The sequence below is a fragment of the Corvus brachyrhynchos genome, unplaced genomic scaffold (genome assembly GCF_000691975.1).
Source record: "Corvus brachyrhynchos isolate BGI_N302 unplaced genomic scaffold, ASM69197v1 scaffold103, whole genome shotgun sequence".
NCBI lineage: Eukaryota > Metazoa > Chordata > Aves > Passeriformes > Corvidae > Corvus > Corvus brachyrhynchos.
Genome location: NW_008237436.1, coordinates 4,383,161 through 4,402,912, shown reverse-complemented (window position 1 = coordinate 4,402,912; position 19,752 = coordinate 4,383,161). Strand labels below are relative to the sequence as shown.

General features: G+C 36.9%; 1 protein-coding gene across 9 annotated transcripts in view; it reads left to right on the top strand.

Moving 5' to 3' along the window:
- Positions 1-19,752, top strand: part of FRY (FRY microtubule binding protein) — a 199,377-nt gene that overhangs the window by 3,379 nt on the left and 176,246 nt on the right. For 6 of the 9 annotated variants that reach the window (XM_017731351.1, XM_017731349.1, XM_017731347.1 and 3 more), the window contains exons 1-2: positions 12,538-12,757; positions 16,741-16,839. The exons of 1 other annotated variant lie outside the window; for it this stretch is intronic. In XM_017731351.1, coding sequence (XP_017586840.1) covers positions 12,550-12,757; positions 16,741-16,839 — 307 coding nt within the window. In that variant the 5' untranslated portion in view covers positions 12,538-12,549. Of the gene's footprint in view, positions 1-12,537; positions 12,758-16,740; positions 16,840-19,752 lie in introns of those variants that run through there. 2 more of the 9 variants (XM_017731353.1, XM_017731352.1) reach the window with 1 other exon arrangement.

Sequence of the window (19,752 nt, the reverse complement as noted above, 5' to 3'; positions counted from 1 at the left end):
TCCTGCTGGTTGCATAGAAATCACTGATTTTAAAAGGTCATGCTACCAACGCTCAGTACCTTTCAAGCATTCATTTTAATCTAGTGCAGAGATCCAAATGAAGACTGACACTTGGAATTTGAGGGAGGCAATATAATTTTTTCCTAATTAAATATATCAGTGTTCTAGCTTGAAATCTGTTCTGGGAAACAGATCAGCATCATGCATCATGTTGAAGCCAACAGTATTGATATTGACTTTAATCAGGTTCTATTTTAGAGCTGATAAGCATTACTTAATACTGCCTAAGAGTGGATTTTGGTTTTCCTTTCATGTTACGGAATTGTAATAGTTCAGGAAAGGAGTTTGTCAATAATATTTCCAGAAGAATTCTTAAGAATCTCCATAGCTGTTAGATGTGTGGGTGCTTAAGTAATTCAGTTTTTGCTTTACCTTTTTGGTTTCTTAAAAATGGGGGTGGGTGGGGGAGGGAAATAAATAAAAGAAAATATTTTTCATTAAGAGTGTGCCTAGCACAAAAGGTATCACAAAATAGGCAGTAATTCTTATTACAACAGCAAATACTCAAAAAAAACCAAAAACAAAAAAAACCCCACAAGATGAGCAACAAAATCACAGACCGTATGCTGTTATTTCCGAAGTAAATATTTTACCAAATAGGTTTTTGATACAAGGAACAAGATGTGCAAGGAACAGGATGTGATACATATCCAGTACAACATTTTAAACACATTTTAAACATCCTGGCTTTTCCCTTGGTTATATTTAGATAAAGCTTAAATGGTTCCACTCAATGTTGTTTTGCTTTGATTAAACCAGACAACATTTTACCCATGTAGGTGGCTTATTTGGGGGCTTTTTTAAGTATAAGCAATTTTTTCTCATACATATAGTAGAATAAGAAAGAGGCTTTCATCCTCCCATTTCCCCCTACAGAGAGATGAGCCAGAAAGTCCAAAGGTACAGATATACCACTTTTTCTTTCAGTGCTGATGTGCTATTTTGGAATATGTACTGACCTACTTTCTGTGTTTCCAGAAAGTGAGCTGAAAAATTTTAGCTTAGGCTGCAGACTTGGATTTATTTTTCAGTTTATTTTTGTTCATACTTTAACACAGATATGCACACACACACACACAGGCTAATGTGGGGGTTGATATACAATAGCAAATCAAGATTGCCAGTTTTGGTACAGTTTCAAGCTAATAGCAGCAGAAATCTACTGCTAGACACCCTCCTTAAAGGGATTTGACAGGAGGCTATTTCCAATCTAGTGGTGCCATTATTTAGAGTTACATCATAAGACAGAAAGTTTTCAGTTCCCAACTTTGAATAAATTTGATACCTAAATAGAATCATCCAAGATTGCAGTGAAAATTGCTGTAAGAATCTCGTTATTATATTTTTTACAGTTTCTTCACCATTGTCTTAGACAGTGGAAGATAAAACCCCTTTGAATCGTTTGCTTTGACTCCATGCATCTCTTTATACAGCACTCTGACCATCAAAGAAAGTTCAGCCCATTAGTTTGCCATTCCCAATTAAAATAATGACACATAAAGCTTTGGAATTGTATGAACAAATTAGGAGAAAACAAGTAATGAGAGATGAAGCCCTGCTCCTGCCCTCTGCTTAGGGCAGAAAAAATTTATCAGTCTTGGCAACTCTGTTCTCACATCTTAGCTCTCCCCAGCAGAATAGCTCTGCTGGTGGAAGAAAATCCTTTTTAGTGTATTGTACTTCACTCACAATTACTGTAGTGCAGAAGGTCTTGGTGTGGCATTCCTCTCATCTAACTTGTGTGAGAATTCAAAGGGTAAACATCTGTATGTCTCAGTAAAAAGCTGCAGTTAAGGAGAAAATACAATTTCCCCTCTCCTCAGACAGAGGAGGTGAATTCTGCCTTGCAGAAGTACATCTCTATCTCTCTGTTAACTACAGATGGAGTTTAGACTTTGGCAACTTAATCTTTGAATGTGTGCAGCTGGGTGAGGGAAATGCAGTCTCTTTTCTTTGTATATACCACAGTATCCTGATGTTCTGCAGGGAAAGGCAAGACAGTGTAAGTGAGGCCTCAAAATATCATGAGTGGTCGGTCTGAATCATCCTATGACTGACAGGCATCTTACTTCTCTGGAAAGTATTACGGTCTGCTTAAGCTAGCTGTGGATATGTTGTACTTTTCTGAGAAATTTGAATTGCTACTTCTCTTTTTTAAAATTTACATTCTATACCTTAAAGACTATATACGTCTAAAAAACCTGTCTCTCAAATCTTCATCTATAGTTGATAATTGAGATGAGTTTTAGCTCTATGGGAGAGTTAAGAATTCTTCAGTTTCAAAGCTTTTTAGTATTTTTTTAAACATTTGGATGATGTAAAATTTTCACTTGGTAAGTATCCGCATCAGTTCTACTATTTTGCAGAGTGTCTAAAATTGATGAGATAGTAGTTAATAATCAAGTTGAATCAGTATTACAGCCTGATAATCATATGTGAATTGCCTAGTTAAGTGCTCATGGTAGAACAAAACATGTTCTTAATGTTCTTAGTGCTGTTACATGGAAAGCAACTCGTCATAGATGGACAGGTTGCAAATACAAAACTGTTCAGGGTAGTAACTTGAAGGAAAGCCAAGGGGCAACTTTAGAAGCTTCTTCAGCTTAGCTGTCAGTGGGATGCTACTATATTGTGCATTAAGGTGCCTTAATATTTCATTTTTTAATTTAATTATTATTTTAATTTGTTATTTAAATTTTAGTTACTTAATTTACAAATGTAAATACTAAGGTGCCTTAATATTTACATTTAACAAAGAGGTATAAATAAGGGAGAGAGTTCAAAAAAGAGGCCTGTGGGATTTTTGGAGGTCTGGAGAGGAAAACAAAAAAGAACAAAACTTCTATATTGTGAGGCCTCAAGAGTTCAGTTGTGAAAATTTGTAGAACAGAATTTTGCAGGATGAGTTGATCATCATCTACAAATTCTTGTATTTTAAAAAGCCATCTCAAAGCAAGGAATTTCTCATCTTTATAAATAAAGGCACCTGAGTGTTGAAGCTGAACTAGCTTCTTCCAAACGCAATTTTTCTCACAAGAAGGAAATATTAACATTGAAATAGATGAGTCGTAACATCTTCTACCAAAGAAGGAGGGATAATCCTATCATTGTGGGACAGGCACTCCCAAAAGCTAACTTTACCCTTGCTGCTATTCAGGATAGTTAGTGGAGAGGCAAAGGTTATTCCCAGGCCTAAATCAGTGACTCTGTCCATGGGCTGTAAAACAGGTATGGGAGAATAGGCTCTCGGGCTGAAATTAGACTTTGTGATTTAATTCCTGTGAGTCCCCAGTACTTTCCAAAAGCCTGTCCTTAGCTAGCAGGAAAAACTCTGCAGCCTTCCGTATGCAGTTGGTCAGACCCTCATTTACACTGATCTCTTGGTTTTTGTGTTCCTGTGCTGTATTCTTCCCCATGCAAGATGTGTCTGGCTTGTTAGACTAGAGAAACAAACCTGGAAATTTCATTTCTGCTGAAGTGTGATCTGAACTTCACCCATTTCTCCATGTGTTTCCAATCTGTGTAGGAGCCAAGGGAATCTCAGGTTATTTAGGTCCCCTTGGACCCCTTATTATTTTTCACCCTCCCCAAAATTATTTGTTACATTTGTACACTGTGCTGAAAGAGCTGTTTCCTTAATACTTACTGTTTGGAGTCAAGACTTGGAAAAATAGCCCCCAAATAATTCTCTCCACGTAAGAAAGATGGAAATTATATGACCAGCAGTGCAAAGTGCCATGGGTAGGTCTGACCCTTGCTCTGGTACTTTTTCACTCCCATACCTGTAACATGTTCTCAATGCAGAGACACTTAGCTAAATTTATAGTGCTAACATGACAGTAGTGCTTAACTACAGAAATGTAAGGGTAGTGATTCCTAACACAAACTGATTGAAGGACTTATCTTACTGATATGTGTCTCCCTGAAAAGAATTCGTTTCTACAGTATTACGACTTTTTATTGGATGTTTGCATAATTGCAGAAGTCTTCAAGAATGTATTTGCCTGTTCTAGAGACTGGTAACAACTTGACTTCCCAGAGATAAGCCACATCATGGTGTTCTATGCTATCACAGGCATTAGTTCTTCAAATTCCTCTTGAAACTAATCTGAAATGTCAGGAAATTATTGTTTATCCAAACTATATGTTTGAGTATCTTGGAATCTGGATTAATTTCAGGATTGTCATCCTGAGTCTAAAAGCCCTTAATTAATTAGCCAACAGTCTAGCTGAAAAATTTATTGCTCCTCGATATTTGGCCACCCATCTTAATTTCAGGGTTTTAAAGCCTGGAGCTGAACTTGGAAGATGCATGAAGATGATGGTGTTTCGTGCACCTCCCTGGACTGTGGAATGAATTACTGGAAAAGTTCAGTGGGAATCTCACTAAGTTTTGGGAGCGTTTCAGGGTTTATCTCTCTTGGCAAGGTTTTTTCCTCTCATAATTAACTTTGGGTGAAATAAATTCTCTGTTTCTGAAGTGCTGTGTAAAGATAACAGTAGAAGACATTAAGGAGTGAAGGGTGTTTCCTTTTCTTGACAGTGCTGATACTTGTATAGATTAAATGTTCACAGTCAGTGGGCAAACAGTTGTCTCAAGATGTGTACTTGCTACAGTGAGTGTCTGACTTGAACTAGGTTACTGCATGGTTTCATTTTACACAAACACTGTGTTTTTCTCAGTTGTTCTCATTCGTGTTACTACTGAAAATAAGGCTGTGTTGTCTTAGTTTAAAATTTACCAGTTGCACAGCTGACTTTTAGAAAAGTAACTCTCTTTTTTTATTCTGTTGTTGCAAGAGTGATCGTTGTATCTGATTTCTGTTGTGTACAGTAGTGTGTGTGTGTGTATTTGGTGTTTATCTGGAAAGCCTTGGGCCACTGCAGCACTTCAAGCAGCACAACCCCTCAGGGAACAGCTGTTAAGCACATGATCTCTCTTATCATTTTGACTGTATTAGGGGACTTGCAAAGGGGACACAAATACCCCCTTCTGCTAATACTGTTTTGAATGCAAATTAATTGTCAAATTAATTGTCAAATTAGTCTAAATTGTAGTTGTCTCAGGTCTGTACAGAGTCACAAATAATCCCATCCAAGTTTTAAAATGTTTTTCTAATTTGTTCTTGTTCTGCTTGTATTAATTGCAGCCGTGTCCACTAAGGGTCTTAATATGAATGTTAATGAAGAAATTCAATAATCAGTAGACATATGGAAGGTTTCATTAGACATGTTAAATATCTTTATATTTATATATAAAATGCACAGGCACACTGCCTTAAATCTAACATTGTCATACAGGTTATATAAATTGTGTCATATTTATAGCAGGGTAATAGAACATGATGTTTTTCCAGTCCTGTCTAGGAACAATGTTTCAGGCATGATTTGGAAGCCATCTTGTCATGCAGCTGATTCTTTAAGAAGTTGGAGGAAAATAATCAGTAAAATTGGGAGGTTTAATGTCATTGTTTAAAAGCTCTTTAACTAGTTAGATTCTCAAACATCTCTAGGAAACAAGGTGGATGAAAGAGTATCTTAAAGATACCTTCAAGTATCTCTGACTTCAAGTAAGTCTGTACAGGAGCTCTTATTCTTCTTTTAATGTTTTGTGAATTTTTCTCTCCTTTTCAGTCTTTAAGCACTTGGAATTTTTCACTTACCATAAAGCTTGCTTTAGGGGTCAGCCCCTGCTTGTGCTTGCTGTGCAGTGCTCGCTGTTGCTTTGTGGCAACACCGTGTGTCAGTTACTTGCCAGTGGCCACTGCTTCCTGTGGTTTGGAGACCCTGGGTTTCCTCACATCCTTTCCATTTCTCGATTTTTTTCACGTGTACTGGTTTTCATTTTTTATCTCTGAGTATGGTGGGCGTGGGGGGGAAAATTTATGTGTACTATTCAGGTTGCTGTTCCTTTCCTTGCTTTTTCTCTTTCCTTCCATGACACCATAAGAGACGCTCCAGTCTGCTTCTAAATACAAATTTATGAACTTGTGTAGAGAAACTTTCCCTCAGCCATTCTCATTTTGCCCAGGCAATGCTTTACTTACTGCAGATGGGAGAAGGAAAAAGGGAGAAGAGCGGCATGCAGAGAGAGGGAGTAAGCTGGTGCACAAAAAATGCTTATATTATAACTGACGTATCTTTACTGTGTTGCAATGTTAGGTGCAATAAGGGTTCCTTATTAATACTGTTCAAATGCAAAATAAGTACTTATAATAAAAGTACTGAAGTTTAATATTGTACAATTAAACGTGGACAAATGTTCAGCTGTGGGATTTTTGTTTCTGTAACTGGAGGTTTTAAAGATCGTTTACACATCCTGCTTTATGATGCTATCATAAATAGCAGTGTCATGGAGATTCTTGTATACTGCTGACTCCTGTAGCAAAAGGTGAAACTCATGTTGGGGTTGTGTGTTAGTCAGACATTTAGAGTTGTTCAGGGTGTGTTCTGGTGTTTCTAGAGCTCTGGCCTTAGGTAGAGTGCCTTCATTTTCATATTGGTTGCTCTTGCACTTGGGATGGTGATCCTCTCCAAGAAGTACTTTCAAGTTCCAAACATGGTGATTTTTTTTCCTCTATATCTGTAACACTTTTTTTTTTACAGAAGCTGAAATGCTGTTATAATCTCACACATATGCACTAACAAATTTTGTTTCTGTAGAATATTGAACATTCAGAAGTGGTTTTAAATAGAAAATTGTCTCTGAAATCTGTAACTTTCATAGTTTGCTCACAGAATTCACTTTCAACATAGAAGGCAAGAGGAAAACCATCTACCATGTTTATTCAGGACTAATACTACCTCTTACTGAGTAAAATTCCCACAGAGCCTCAGGTCTTTCTCTTACCACTGTACCCAGAGCATAGGCCTAATGTCCCAGATTGCAGTGGAATAGTATCAAGCATGATTTTGTGATTGCAAGTGTTACCGTTGTGCAGATTCTGCAAGTTCCACCCTCAGCCTTTGAGCTTTGGAAGATGTCCAGCCACTGCCGCTTGGGCAAAGCCACGTGTGCCAACAGCTCTGAGGCCATCTGCGAGGAGCCCTGTCAGCTTCTGTACTGTGCCTCTACACTCTACCCTGCCAGAAAATGCCTGTTTCCTGGGTTTGCACTGCTTTCCTGTTGGAGAATGTTCGTCTTGAAGTCCTCAGGAAAATAAGGCTGCGACAGCTACCATGTAATGGGAGCATTGCATGAAGTGAAACTATTGCAAATGGACATTAGCATATGAATTGTTCTGCCTATGAAATGCTGTAATATAAATCAGCTTTCTGTTTTAATAGGGGAAGTGCACGTTATAGATCAAACAGTAAAGGACTAATAGTATCTTAGAATCAAATTACAGCTTTAACTATATATTTTGTTTGTTGTTAGCAGGCAAGAATATGACTTCATATTAAAGGTGCTTTTCTTCTTTCAACTGAAGGACAATGCACTTGAAACACTCAGCCAAATCTCTTATCAATATTCATCTATTAAAACCAACATTCCACAATGGAAAGCAACTCTGTAAAAGCTCTGTTCCTTTCTTCATGTTTTATCTGTTAGTATTTGATAATTTGAAGAACTGTCTGGGCTGAAAGCCTACTCCTCTTTTCTGTGACTGTAATTCGATGTTATCTATCACAAATTAAAACCATAAATGTAGTGCATGATATGATATCTAATATTTAGCTCCTCAAAGGTCAGGTGTAGCCTGGCAACTAAGTCCTCTTTGCACAATTCTATGAGTCAGTGTTTGCTACAGGGTAGAAATTATTGTGAACCTAAAATGATCTCTTTGCTGTCTTTAAGACTATGACCATGACTAATTATTTGCTGACCTTTTCCTCTTATACTCACTTCTGAAGAATGATGCTTGACTGAAGAGAGATTTTTTTGGATGCTAAGGCTGTACCTAGTCCAGGCTCTGCTTATAGCAGCATTAAACTGGAAGAAATAGGTTAATTCAAGCAGAGAACGTGTCAGATGTTCACATCCTATGGATTAAGACAACTGGGATATTCCAGAAAATTAAACAAATAATTTTTGAGCAACAGTTGGAGGATTTGAACAGCTGTATATTTCCCTCATTCCTTATTTTTTGATACTCTGTTTTCTCTTCCTTTGTTTAGCTTTTCTGTTTGAAATGGAAAGCAAAAGAAGTTAGAGACTTCGTAGCATAGATAACTTTGCAGATCTGTGATTGTTCTGCTACGTTCAGGGGGTGAGCCTGGATAATAAGGGAACAAAAGAACAAGATTGATTTGCTAAGTTGGTGTGCACTGGGCAAGCAGGTACCCAGGAATATTCAACTTGATTGGTAACAACTTCATTTCTTTAAATATCTGGCACCTGTAAAATGCACTCTAATTAATTATGTAGCCTGAGAATTGCCTTTTTAACCTTATTTTTACAAATACTTTAAGGGGTAATGCTTAAAATTTTCTTGGGGTAACCTGGCACAGTCACTAAAAAAACCAATTCATATATCCTTGCTTGGATGCTTACTCTTGTCTTTTTTGTCTTTTGCGGCAGCATGACTACAGATAAATAAATAAACAAAAGGTAACCTAGGTTTGTGCCACAGTTTGGTATGCAGCGTCACAAAATGGGTGCTAATCCCACATGGCGGGAAGCTCCGTGGGCCAGAGGCAAAAGGATGAAGTTTGGTTGATTAAACTGTGCTGGTTTAAAATGTTAGTAAAGCTCAAACTTTCCCTTCCTGCCTCTGCAGTTCTTCCAACATACATGGCTTAGAGGCCTCATCCTCCCTTGAGGTACCATTCTGTTCTGGTGTGTGTAGCATGGTGGGAAGGGCCGTGAATCCATGTACACTGATACAGAAGTTACTCTACCAAACCAGACAGGAACTTGTTGCAGAGCTGGTTTTCCTTTTCCATAATACAGATTTTCTGAGCCAGCCTGCACCAGATGACACACTGGGAAGATATTTTAGAAAAACCTTTTATTGCTTCTGCTGTTGATAAGCACAAATATTTCCTCAGCTGAAAATGAGAATGGCAGCTCTAATGCAGTCATAATAACAACTGGCTTACTGCACATGAAATGTAACATGATTTGCTGCTCTATTATTTTTAAAAAGCTAACAATTATTTCCCCTGTGAGAATTTTTTTTATTACTTTTTGGACCAAGCTAACTTTGTAACCTCAAATCAGTATTTCTGCAGTACAGAGTACCATCCAAACAGAAATCAAACATCAGTTACCTTTAGCACTTATTTACCAAACTTCAGTCAAAGTAATTAGTAGTAGAAACTGCAGACACTACAACTGGGTAATTTGCTGGAGGCAAAGGGTGGGATGTTCTGATTTAGCCTTTGACTGTAATGGATAAACCAAATGATTATTATACTGACCTTTTAAAATCATAAGAAAGTACTCAACTACACTGAACCTACCAGAGAAAACTTAAGCCTTGTAAACCTTTGCCAGCGTGAAAATGTAGCCAGATTATGATTCCTGGTGTTTGTTTTTCATAATTTGGGCACTGTCATGGTTCAGTTCTGAATGTAACAGTGATTACTTTCTTGTAGTAAGCTCTTCTGAAGGATCTTGTGTAAACCTTTGACAGGATAGATAATGGAGCTCAGCTACTACAATGACACTTAGGCATCTCATTCTAAACAACTTTCAGACACCACCAGAATTCTATTTGCCTGTCTTGATTTTCAGTTCTGAATGAATTTTCAAGAAAGTGTTCTAAAGCAGATCCTGTGAAAGGCAGTTTGAAAGCCCCTCAGGATTAAACTACTCTTAGATTCCTGTGTACTCTTGGTGGATCAGGGGTTTGTGTGCTTGGCAGATATCCCCATCTGAAAGAGTATCACCACTATGCACATTTGAGTGTCCCAGCAGCAATTTCTCCTGTTGGAAATGTTGTACTTGGCATGAATATTCATTGGGCTGGAGAGGTAAGATTGTATGGTGCAGCAATTATATCACTCAGTGAGAAAATGGGACACTCACTTTCAAGTCACTCTTCTAATGAATATTTAATTATTTATACGTGTTGGAATTTTTTAAGCGGGAAAAGTTAAGAGCTGTTTTCAGAATATCCTGTACCCTGACACTTAGATCACTTACTGGAGATACTGAAATTTTATTAAAGCTTCTATCAAATTTCAGTTTACTGCTCCTCAAAAGTTAATTCCTGCATTTTTTATTTCTCAGTCACACCTAGTTCAAATATATTTATTTGCTCAGATTTAAGCATTTTCTGTTGTTTTGAAAAGCATTTGATGAATTTACTTTGGTTTAGTTGGGCTATTAGGAATGGACTGAGTATTTTTATGCCGTTTCAGTCAAAGCTGCAAAAACAAATGGAGTTGGAAGAGAAGGGGAAGCAAGGAAAACTTCTTGGACCTATTTTTTGTGGATTTTTTAATTACTTGGGAAAAACAGGATGAGATCCACAGATGCTACATGTTTGAAGGACATGAATTAAGTATTTTGGTCTCTGATGATTATGACCAGTGTGTAGAGAAATTTTTTAAATGTAACTGAACAATTGGACACACAATTTATCCCCTTTGGTTATAACCTAATTCTCACCACCTAACCTCTTCTGGAATCCAGTGGAATTTTGAAAAGCTTATTTCCACATGTAAAAAGAGCTCATGATGCCTAGAATACTCAGCAAGATCAGAAATAGTCTGTTTGCTATCTGCATTTAATGTTCATTTGGTTTAAATGATCAGTTTGTTCTGAATGCAGGGTACGATTTCTGAGTCCAGTGTATTTAAGATTGGATCTTTCCATTCATAATTTCAACTTTCAGCCCAATGTAGTATAATTCCCAGAGGAGCAAGACAGAATCTAGCAGACTATTTGCATCCTTCTGCATTTCTAACACAATATAATACTTAAAAATCCACACACTTTATATTTATATATTAGGGCACACAGTTATATTGCCTTACACCCATACTGGGATAAAAAAGTTTTGTATAAAGAATGATGATTTCCCACTGAACATAAAGCTTGAATTTCATGAGGAGTATAGGTGCCTCTCAGATCTGAGAGTTAGATATCTATGAGGTATATATTAAGATTCATATATATACATATATATATATATATTTTCCCCTCTTCCCTTCCAAAAGCATATAGATGAACCATTTACTTTTTGTCAGCAATAATAAAGGCTGTAGTGAATTTCACACAAAAACTATATTAGGTACAGCCAACTTTGTGATCATTGCACCAATCGTACAGTGTGCCCTATCTTTAGGGAAATAATTAAGGCATACGTGGTTTAAGTGTTTTTAAAAAAATTGGAGAAATCAATTTCTGTCTTCAGGTTTCCTTAGGTATCCGTAATTGAAACATTATATACTCTCCCTTTGAATCACCACTCTGCTTATTCACTTTACCATGTAAAGTGCTGGTTTTTAACAGCAAAATGCATGTAATCAGAAGATTTGTTAGTTTTAATTTAATAATTCATTTTGCCTCATTTATGATAGAATTCAATAAGAAAATCGGCAGGTTCATAGAAAATACTTCAATTTGTCTTTCCTTCTTTCTGAACATTTGAGAAAGGAAGATCACATTCTTGGGGGGCTCAAAAGATTTCATTGGGATAACTGGAACAAAACAAGAAAAGTACCTGGAGTTTTAATGAAATGGAGAATTTACAGACCATCTTTGTCATACGTGTATTTAAATGTCTTACTTTTACTAGTCAGCAGTTACATAGAGAGAGAAATTAGTCACACCATCACATCTTTGATTTCTTCAGTAGGAAATAACATCATAACTACTTGAGAAAAGAAACCCCAAACTGATAGTTGTGGCCATAAAACCCTTTGTGATTTGGACTGTTTATCAATCTTCAAAATGTAATTTTGTGAAACGACAGGACTAAAAACCCAAACAGGCCAAAAGGTTGTGCCTTTCCCCAGACAGATCCCAGGCATGTGGAGTTCGGTTGGTTGGTTGGTTGGTTGTTGTTTTGTCACTGTTTGTTTGGTTTGTGTGTGTTATTTTTGTTTGTTTCTGGGTTGGGTTTTTTGTGTTTTGGTTTGCTTGGTTTTCTCTCACACTATTTACTTTTTGTAAGGTTAAATAGCACCTGTTTAACTTGCCAAGTTAATGAACTATTAATGAACTGATCTGAGAAATGCTGTGGGTATAATATAAACCGTACTAGCCCTAGACAGTGCCTCATATTAAATTGTATTTTCCGCTTTGCAGAAGTTGTGCTGCTGAGCTCAGGTTTGCTGAACTTCCTAATTACCTCAAAACTTTCAAATGAGATATTTCAGGCTGCCTCCTCCTTGTGCTGTTTCACTGATGCAAGGAGGGGCGATGCAGTAACTCTACACCTGTCCCAGCACACGCCTATCAACCTGCTCAACTTCCCCAACGAGTGGCTTGAGCATGAGAACATCCGAGATTGCTCGGTCTGTAACCACTAGTCCTGATACTTCTGGGTGTTGGGGCTGGCTTTGTGCTGGGGTGGCTTTAACACCTGGTGCTCCATGATGGCACTGGATGACAGCAGCTTTTACTCCAGGACTAAGAGTAAACTTAATCCCCATCAGACTCGTTACAAATCAACAAGACGGAGAAGCCTGCCGCCAGACATCCTGCTAGAAAATGATTTTAAAGGAAAATTTCAAAAAAATATTAGGAATATAGACCCTATACACCCAAGGCACACTAAGAAAAGACCTTCAGTATTTTCAGGTAAGAAATGCTATTTCAATAGTATGTTAGTGCAGTATCTTTTAACCTTTTTGGTAATTGAAGGATTCAGCAGCTGATTACAGTCAGAACTTATTCTGTTTTAAAACGTAAGACAGTTTTCATAGATAGATTTAATCAAGTACTATTTTTGTTAAATTATGTCAGCCATTAGAGTTAAAATGATGGAACCAAAAAGAGAGTCTTCATGTTTTTGATTTCATGTTGCTTGCTTGAGGGGATTTTTTTAACACTTAGCATTTAAGGAAAGCCAGTTGTTTCTCCAGAGCTTTAAACTGCATTTTGCTTAACCCCACTTATAAGTAATACAGTCAACAGCTGCAGTGTAAGAATCTCTCTTGCTGCTCTAGTGCTGTATCTCATTGCTTTTCTGGAGGAGAGCGGTTTGGGGAGTTCTTCAGTCTAGCAGATTTTTTTGTGTGTGTAGCCAGAAATTTAACATCACTAAATAATCAAATGCATGCTTTAAATTCCTGGTTTGAACTGGAGCCTGTAATGTCAGGAGTTAATAATTTAATTTAACTCTCTAGTTGTTAAGAAGTAAGAACAAGGTGTGAGTGGATTTCAGTCAAGCTAATGGCAAGTCTGGAATATTTTGTTGTGTTATGCTTTTAAATTATTTTAAATGTGCCTAAAAATAGGCAACAGATTATTATGAGGACAGAGGATTTGTTGGAAAACAATCAGGTCATCTTTATGAGGAGGACTTAAAAGGTTCTAGGGGAGAAAAATCAATACCAGCTCATCCCTGCTGAAACTGAAAATGTGTTTCTGTGAGGCAATCAGAAGAAGTTAAATCCTTTGTAGAAACAAAACGTCTTTAAATTAACGTATCTCCCTTTCCAAATGAAAATTAGAATTTTCACATTTCTAGGGGAATTAGTACAATCATACAGATCTTTGAAGAGTTGTGAAGTATGTAAAATTATTTAAATATTAACTTTATATTCCTTAGTGATAGCTATGCTTACACAGGTACCTTCTCAAGAGCTGAAACACTGGTGAAGGAATTGGTGTACAATGTTAAAAGCTAACACAGGGCTGCATTGTTTGTGTGGGATTGAGATCCTCTATTGTACTTTGGTTAAAGTAGTTGAAATATTTCAGCGCCTCAGGAAATAAAGCTTTTTTCCTCCTTCCTATTCTACTTCTCTAGCTTAAAAAAATGCAAAAAGGCCTTTCCAGATCTCAAGTCAGGTGACTCAGACATGCCCAAGGCTCCTGGGCTTCCCAGTGCCTGAACTGGCTCTTCCTAAGGTGATATGGTCTGTTGGTGACTCTCAAATCGCATTATTTTGGACAGGATAGACCCTCTGTATCTTACCTGACTTGTATCTTATCTGTATCTCCGTTCCCACTTTTTATGTTTTACTTAACTTTTCTGCTCCTTAATTACTCTGTGTCTGTGGGGTTTTTTCTCCTGTAACTTTTCAGTTTTTTTCCTGTACATCGACATTTTTGTTAGGAAAAAACATGTTAAATACTAGCCTTGTGTTTGGTCTTCAAAACCCATACTCAGTTGTGCTTACCCAGATTTTACCTTTATTCTGTGATTTTTTTTAGTGCAGTTCTTTCTCTCTGTTCTTTTTTCACCCTCCCAAATGACCACATTAGCAGTAGTACTCCATTCTTTGCGCTGTGTCAGACATGAGCACTTTAATGCAGTCTGTGTGTCTGGAACACTGCCATTATGCTTATGAAATCCACTGCAGATGTGTTACTGTACACTCAAGGGTACTTAACTCAAAGGTAATGCAAATTGATTCCTATAAGCAATTGATGGAGCATGATGGAAAGATGGGTGTGGCCTTTCATTTGGTAGGTCAGCAGTATACATGGGAGAAGCTTTACTTGATTTGCTTTTGAAAACAGGTTACCGAAGTACACTTGAAATCCTCTAGACCATTGTATTTCACGTAAATGTAGGTTAGAATGGAAACAGAGCTGTATCATAGAATCAGGGAATGGTCTGGGTTGGAAGGGGCTTCTAAAATCCATGTAGTACAGCCACCTTACTGTGCGCAAGGACATGTTCCACTATGTCAGGTCAGGTCCAAGCTGACCTTGAGCACTTGATATTAAATACAAATAGATAGACATACGTGCTCTGCAGTCTTCTGGATGAATGAAGAATTTTAAGAATGTGGCAATTCCTACTTGTTTCAGCCTAGTCATCTATTAATATAAGTATTTTAAATCGGTATAATTTTGACTCATCCACATTCTTCTAATTGCTGTATGTCTTCTAAGTCTTTTATAACACCATTACGCTGTCTTGCGTTTAGGACGCTGTTGCAATTTAGTCTGAAGTCATGGACTTGTTGTTTTCTTTTATTCTATCTTACAGAGCTTTGGTAATACAGTAGTGAATAGTGACACACCAAGGGATCTAGCTGCAAGGAAATATGTCAGTCCATCCACAGGGACTCTTGTTGCTGTCTTGGTGCAAACTCAGGGAGGGGTCTTGCATGTAACAATTTTTTCTTAACCGTGATAGCTAGAAGCTCACTCCTTAAAAATGAAAGCTGAAACCTGAGAAAAGTGAGTTGTCTGCCCTGCCATCATGAAGTTAGTCATTCATGTATGCCTAGGCAGGACTATCCACTAGTAGTATCATTGGGTTATCGTGTTCATCCTCATATGGCACGGGGAAGACAGAAACTGTGTGCTGAGAAACCAGGGCATTGCCCAAGGGATGCACTGCACAGAGATACTTTTTCCTGCTTTTACAAAGCACTTGATTTCCTCTTGTTCTTTAAATCAGAAATGTTTAGAGCTGCTATATACTTTAGGATGTGGTTAATATCAACTGCTGATATATAAATTTTAGTTTTTAACTGTTTCATGGTTATGCTTTAAAAAAAAAAAATTACTCAGGCACAAGGGAGCATAATCAACATTATAGGGCCATTTATTTTCCATAGAGAGGTTCATCACCTTAATTAGTGGAGTTTGTACAGATCTGCTGATATGCTCTCAGTTCAGCACACTCATGGCTGTGACTGAACCTCACTCTGGTAGGACCATGCAAGAATGAACGGTGTCTTGTCTTAACCTGGAGATAAGCCCCTCACTTGTTAAAGAGAGAAGAAAGAATTGTATAAAGACAGAGTGGGCAACGAAGGGACCTTAGGAGACCATGTCTTCTTGACAGAGCTACCAAGGAAAAGTAAATTAAACTAACTGAAGCAGCATAAAATTAAAATGGATTAGCTAAACATCATTAAATGTGTGTGCTGACTTATGTTCAAAAGCACAGCAGCCTGAAGAAAATGAGTCTGTATTTTTTTAATCTAGGGAAGTGAAGGGTGAATTTTTACTCCTATGTCTTTTTGAAAGAAGGTTGCTGATATTGTTTTTCTCTTTATGCATGGCAAAGACATGAGATTTTGGCTGGGAATGTAAATTGTCTGTAGAAAATAGAATGAGACAGAAATCGCAAAGGTCAAAGTGCTAAAAAATATAATGGAAGCCATTCGTATTGTGAGCTAGGGATGTTTGTTTAACTAAGTACCATTGAAAATCCACTTCTAGTACTGTTATTAGTATCTTGTAAGCTTTTTTCCCTTCTCCTTCATCACTTGCATATGTTGGTAGTCTGTATTATTGTTGAATGATGCTTGTTCACTGATGTGTCAGTTTTGAAGAATGGAAGGTGAGAAAAATACTTGGGGTTTTCTGCCTCTCCCAGGACCAGGCACACCTCCATTTCATGGCTGTATGCCTGTGCCTCAGGTGTTGTCTTCCCAGCCAAAATAAGCTCTGTGAATTCCGTGGAACAAGACGTGATCTCTACTTTGGTAAAAGCAGTGTGGTGTTGCTGTGAGTTAATGTAACGAGAGGGCCACTGCTTAAAAGCACTTTACAGAGCTACTCAAAGTAAGAATGCAGGTTGCTAGTCTGTGATTTTACAGCAGAATAGCTAGTATTTTGTAACAAATTCACTGCTTTTTTTTTTTTTCCAGTGAAAATATTGTCGCAGTTAGAAGTCTTGAGGTACTCTCTCAAAACATTTCTGGAGTGCAGACCAGCATACAGTCTAGCAAAATCACTTTCTAAAATAAGTAAGTTGATTTGATGCCATATTTGCATGTAAATTATAATAATGAAAAATAATGCAAGAAAGAAAGGGTTCTATATATAAGAAGAATTCTTAAAATTCTTAAAAGTTGTTTAACAGTGACATGAATAAACTATATGAGTCGTGCAGCTAAGACAGCCAGTATGTATGACTTACTTTTTACTTTTGACTGGCTCTGTTAATTGGGAAAGACTTGCCAAAATCTAATTACTTTTAATAAGGATGCTTAAAGTCATGGGTACAGTATGTGTCTTGATTCAAATGAGTAATAATGATCTGTGTTCAGTATTTTAATTTAGTGAAGATTTGGATATCCTATCTCCTCTCTGCATGGCAATAATGTATGCTTGTGATCTGCATATGATAATTGCTGTTCACTTATGGTACCCCTACTGACATTTGGGAGATTGGCCTGTGTTGGTGCTGCATTTTACAAGTACCATCCAGTAGAAAGGAAGGCAAGTCTGACTTGTCCCAAAGTTTTTCTCTTCCCTTCCTGACTTGAAAAAATTGGCTTGGTTTCCCATTAATACTATTACCAAGGCCTTCTGTCTGAAAATGGGGGAGGAGGGAGGGGTAGCATTTTTTGTTATTTGCTGTTCATATTGTAAGCTGGCATTAGTTCTGTGTGACTGTGTTTATTGAGCCTTATGATAGGCCTTTGGTGCATTGCTGATTGTGTGTCTACCCATTGATTTGGGTGAGTGGCCACTGCTTTATTAACAGAAATTATGTTATTGATAACATCTTGCTTTGATCTGACCTGTATTTTTGTGGCCTCATACATATATATATATATATATATATATATATGTATATATAATTTAATACACTCTTCAGCATTTTAGTTCTTGCATATTTCTATGAAAGTAACATTTTCTTCTGGAAGGATGGTTTGATGATTCAGAGAAAAGCTCTGGATTCTGCATGAAGTCTGATGTAATAGAAGCATGTTGTCAGACTCGTTTTCTTCTTGGGTTCACTGGCATTTTATGGAGTGGGGAGAATGATTTCCAAATGTTCTTGTAAGCATGTGATGAAAATGCTGCCTCATTTTTAAGTTATATTTGGGACTTAAATCAGGTTCTCTATGTCCATTGGAGAGTAACTTGAACATGGAAATGAGAGACAAGGTAGGGAGGAAGGTGAAGTTAAGATAAGGAAGGCTTCTTTTGCTATTATGGCTTGGAATTTTGTGGTTTGATTTATTGTTCGTTTGTTTTAAAAACTGTTTAGTTGTCTCCTAGATTTAAATTGCCACCATCAGTTATAGATGTTTCCTCTTGAAAGCAAAGATTCCAGTGTTCAAGTGAATGAACCCAATTGTATTACACAGTAATATACCTCAAATCTTAAATGTCTGAGGATTTGTAGACTTCAATGTGCTGAAAGACCTTGTGAAGCAATTACAGCCCTTGCATCCTGATTTCAGCACAGATATCTGTGTCTGCTGCCTTAGAAACAGCATGTGAAAGAAGAATCTGGTTTAGTTTGCCAGTTTCACCCTTTGGCTCTCTCCTATGTCCTTTCTAGGGGAAAATGATTAAAGTGTAGAGGAAAATCTTTAAACTTGTGCCGAATGTTCATATTCTGGGAAATATAACGGTTTTGGGATTTTTGTATGTTTACATGGTTTTCATGAACCATTGAACTAATATTCAACACTGGTTGTATCTCAAAAAAAGTATACCATTATAAAACATATTTTAAAATATTTTTAAATGGAAGTCAGTCCTAAGAAATGTTAGCAAAATAGGAAAGAGACAAAAATATTTAAAAATATTTAAGAACAAGTCAGTCACTCTTTCTATCAAATGGTAGTAGCCTTAACTGCATTTCATGTGCAGTAAATCCATGAGGGTTTGTTGACATTATTTCCAAGTAAATCTTTCTTTGGCCATCAAGAGGCAATAGAACTTTTTATTCTTTTTATCCTATTTGAGATGCACTGTGAATGGTGCAATCACTGTAAAAATATGCCCATCTTTGGCCCATAGAGATACATTTTTGTGCTAATGGATTGGACAGATTGACAATCATTTTTTTCATGAAGTTGTGAAATACATATTTTAATGCATGGAAGACAGACAATATTTTTAAAGTCTTACAGTAGTGCATCTGCAGTAATGAAAAGCTTATCAACCAAGTAAAGTGTTTTAAAAGAATTAGACTTAAAGGTTGTCATAATGGCTTTGATTTGCCTTCTGGCTGATATTTTGTTCCTCTCCTGAGGAGCAATCTTCACATAAGCGAGTGTAGATAATGACATTGAAATTCTCTTGGGACTCTGATGGGTCTGTGGATTTCATACAAATCACTCAAAATATATTTCTTCTCTAGTGTTTGTTTAATTTTGGAGACTTTTGTACACTTATTGGGTGCATTTGGCAGGTAACTAATTTTCAGCTATTTATACTTTACACATTTACACATTTAATTGGAGCATACTGTATCCAAGTTAAGTCACCTGATAATCTTGGCATCTCTGAAATAAAAAATTGCATTGCTTTCTTAATTTTTTTTTTTTTTTTTGCTGTCTTAGTGTCTTACTGAAGTTGAACTACAACAACAAAAAGTTTAGGATTTTCTGAAATCCCTTGCTTAATTTCAAGAAGTATTTTAAAAAGTCAGTATTTTATTAATCTAAGTTCTAGACTGTTGTGCCTGAAGATTGGTGTAGAAAGTAGAATTCATCATAGTTACAAAAGACTACCTAATGAAAAATCTTAGAACACAACTAAAGTGAGTTGGAAGATTTTTTTTTTTTACTGCGTCTCATGAGAAAAGATACCCTTATGGATGAAATCCTTATGGTACTTCTGGTAAACCAGCTGTAAGCAGATCGATGCTGAGTTCATATACTTAGGGTTTTGTACGGAACGTAGCTCTCATATTA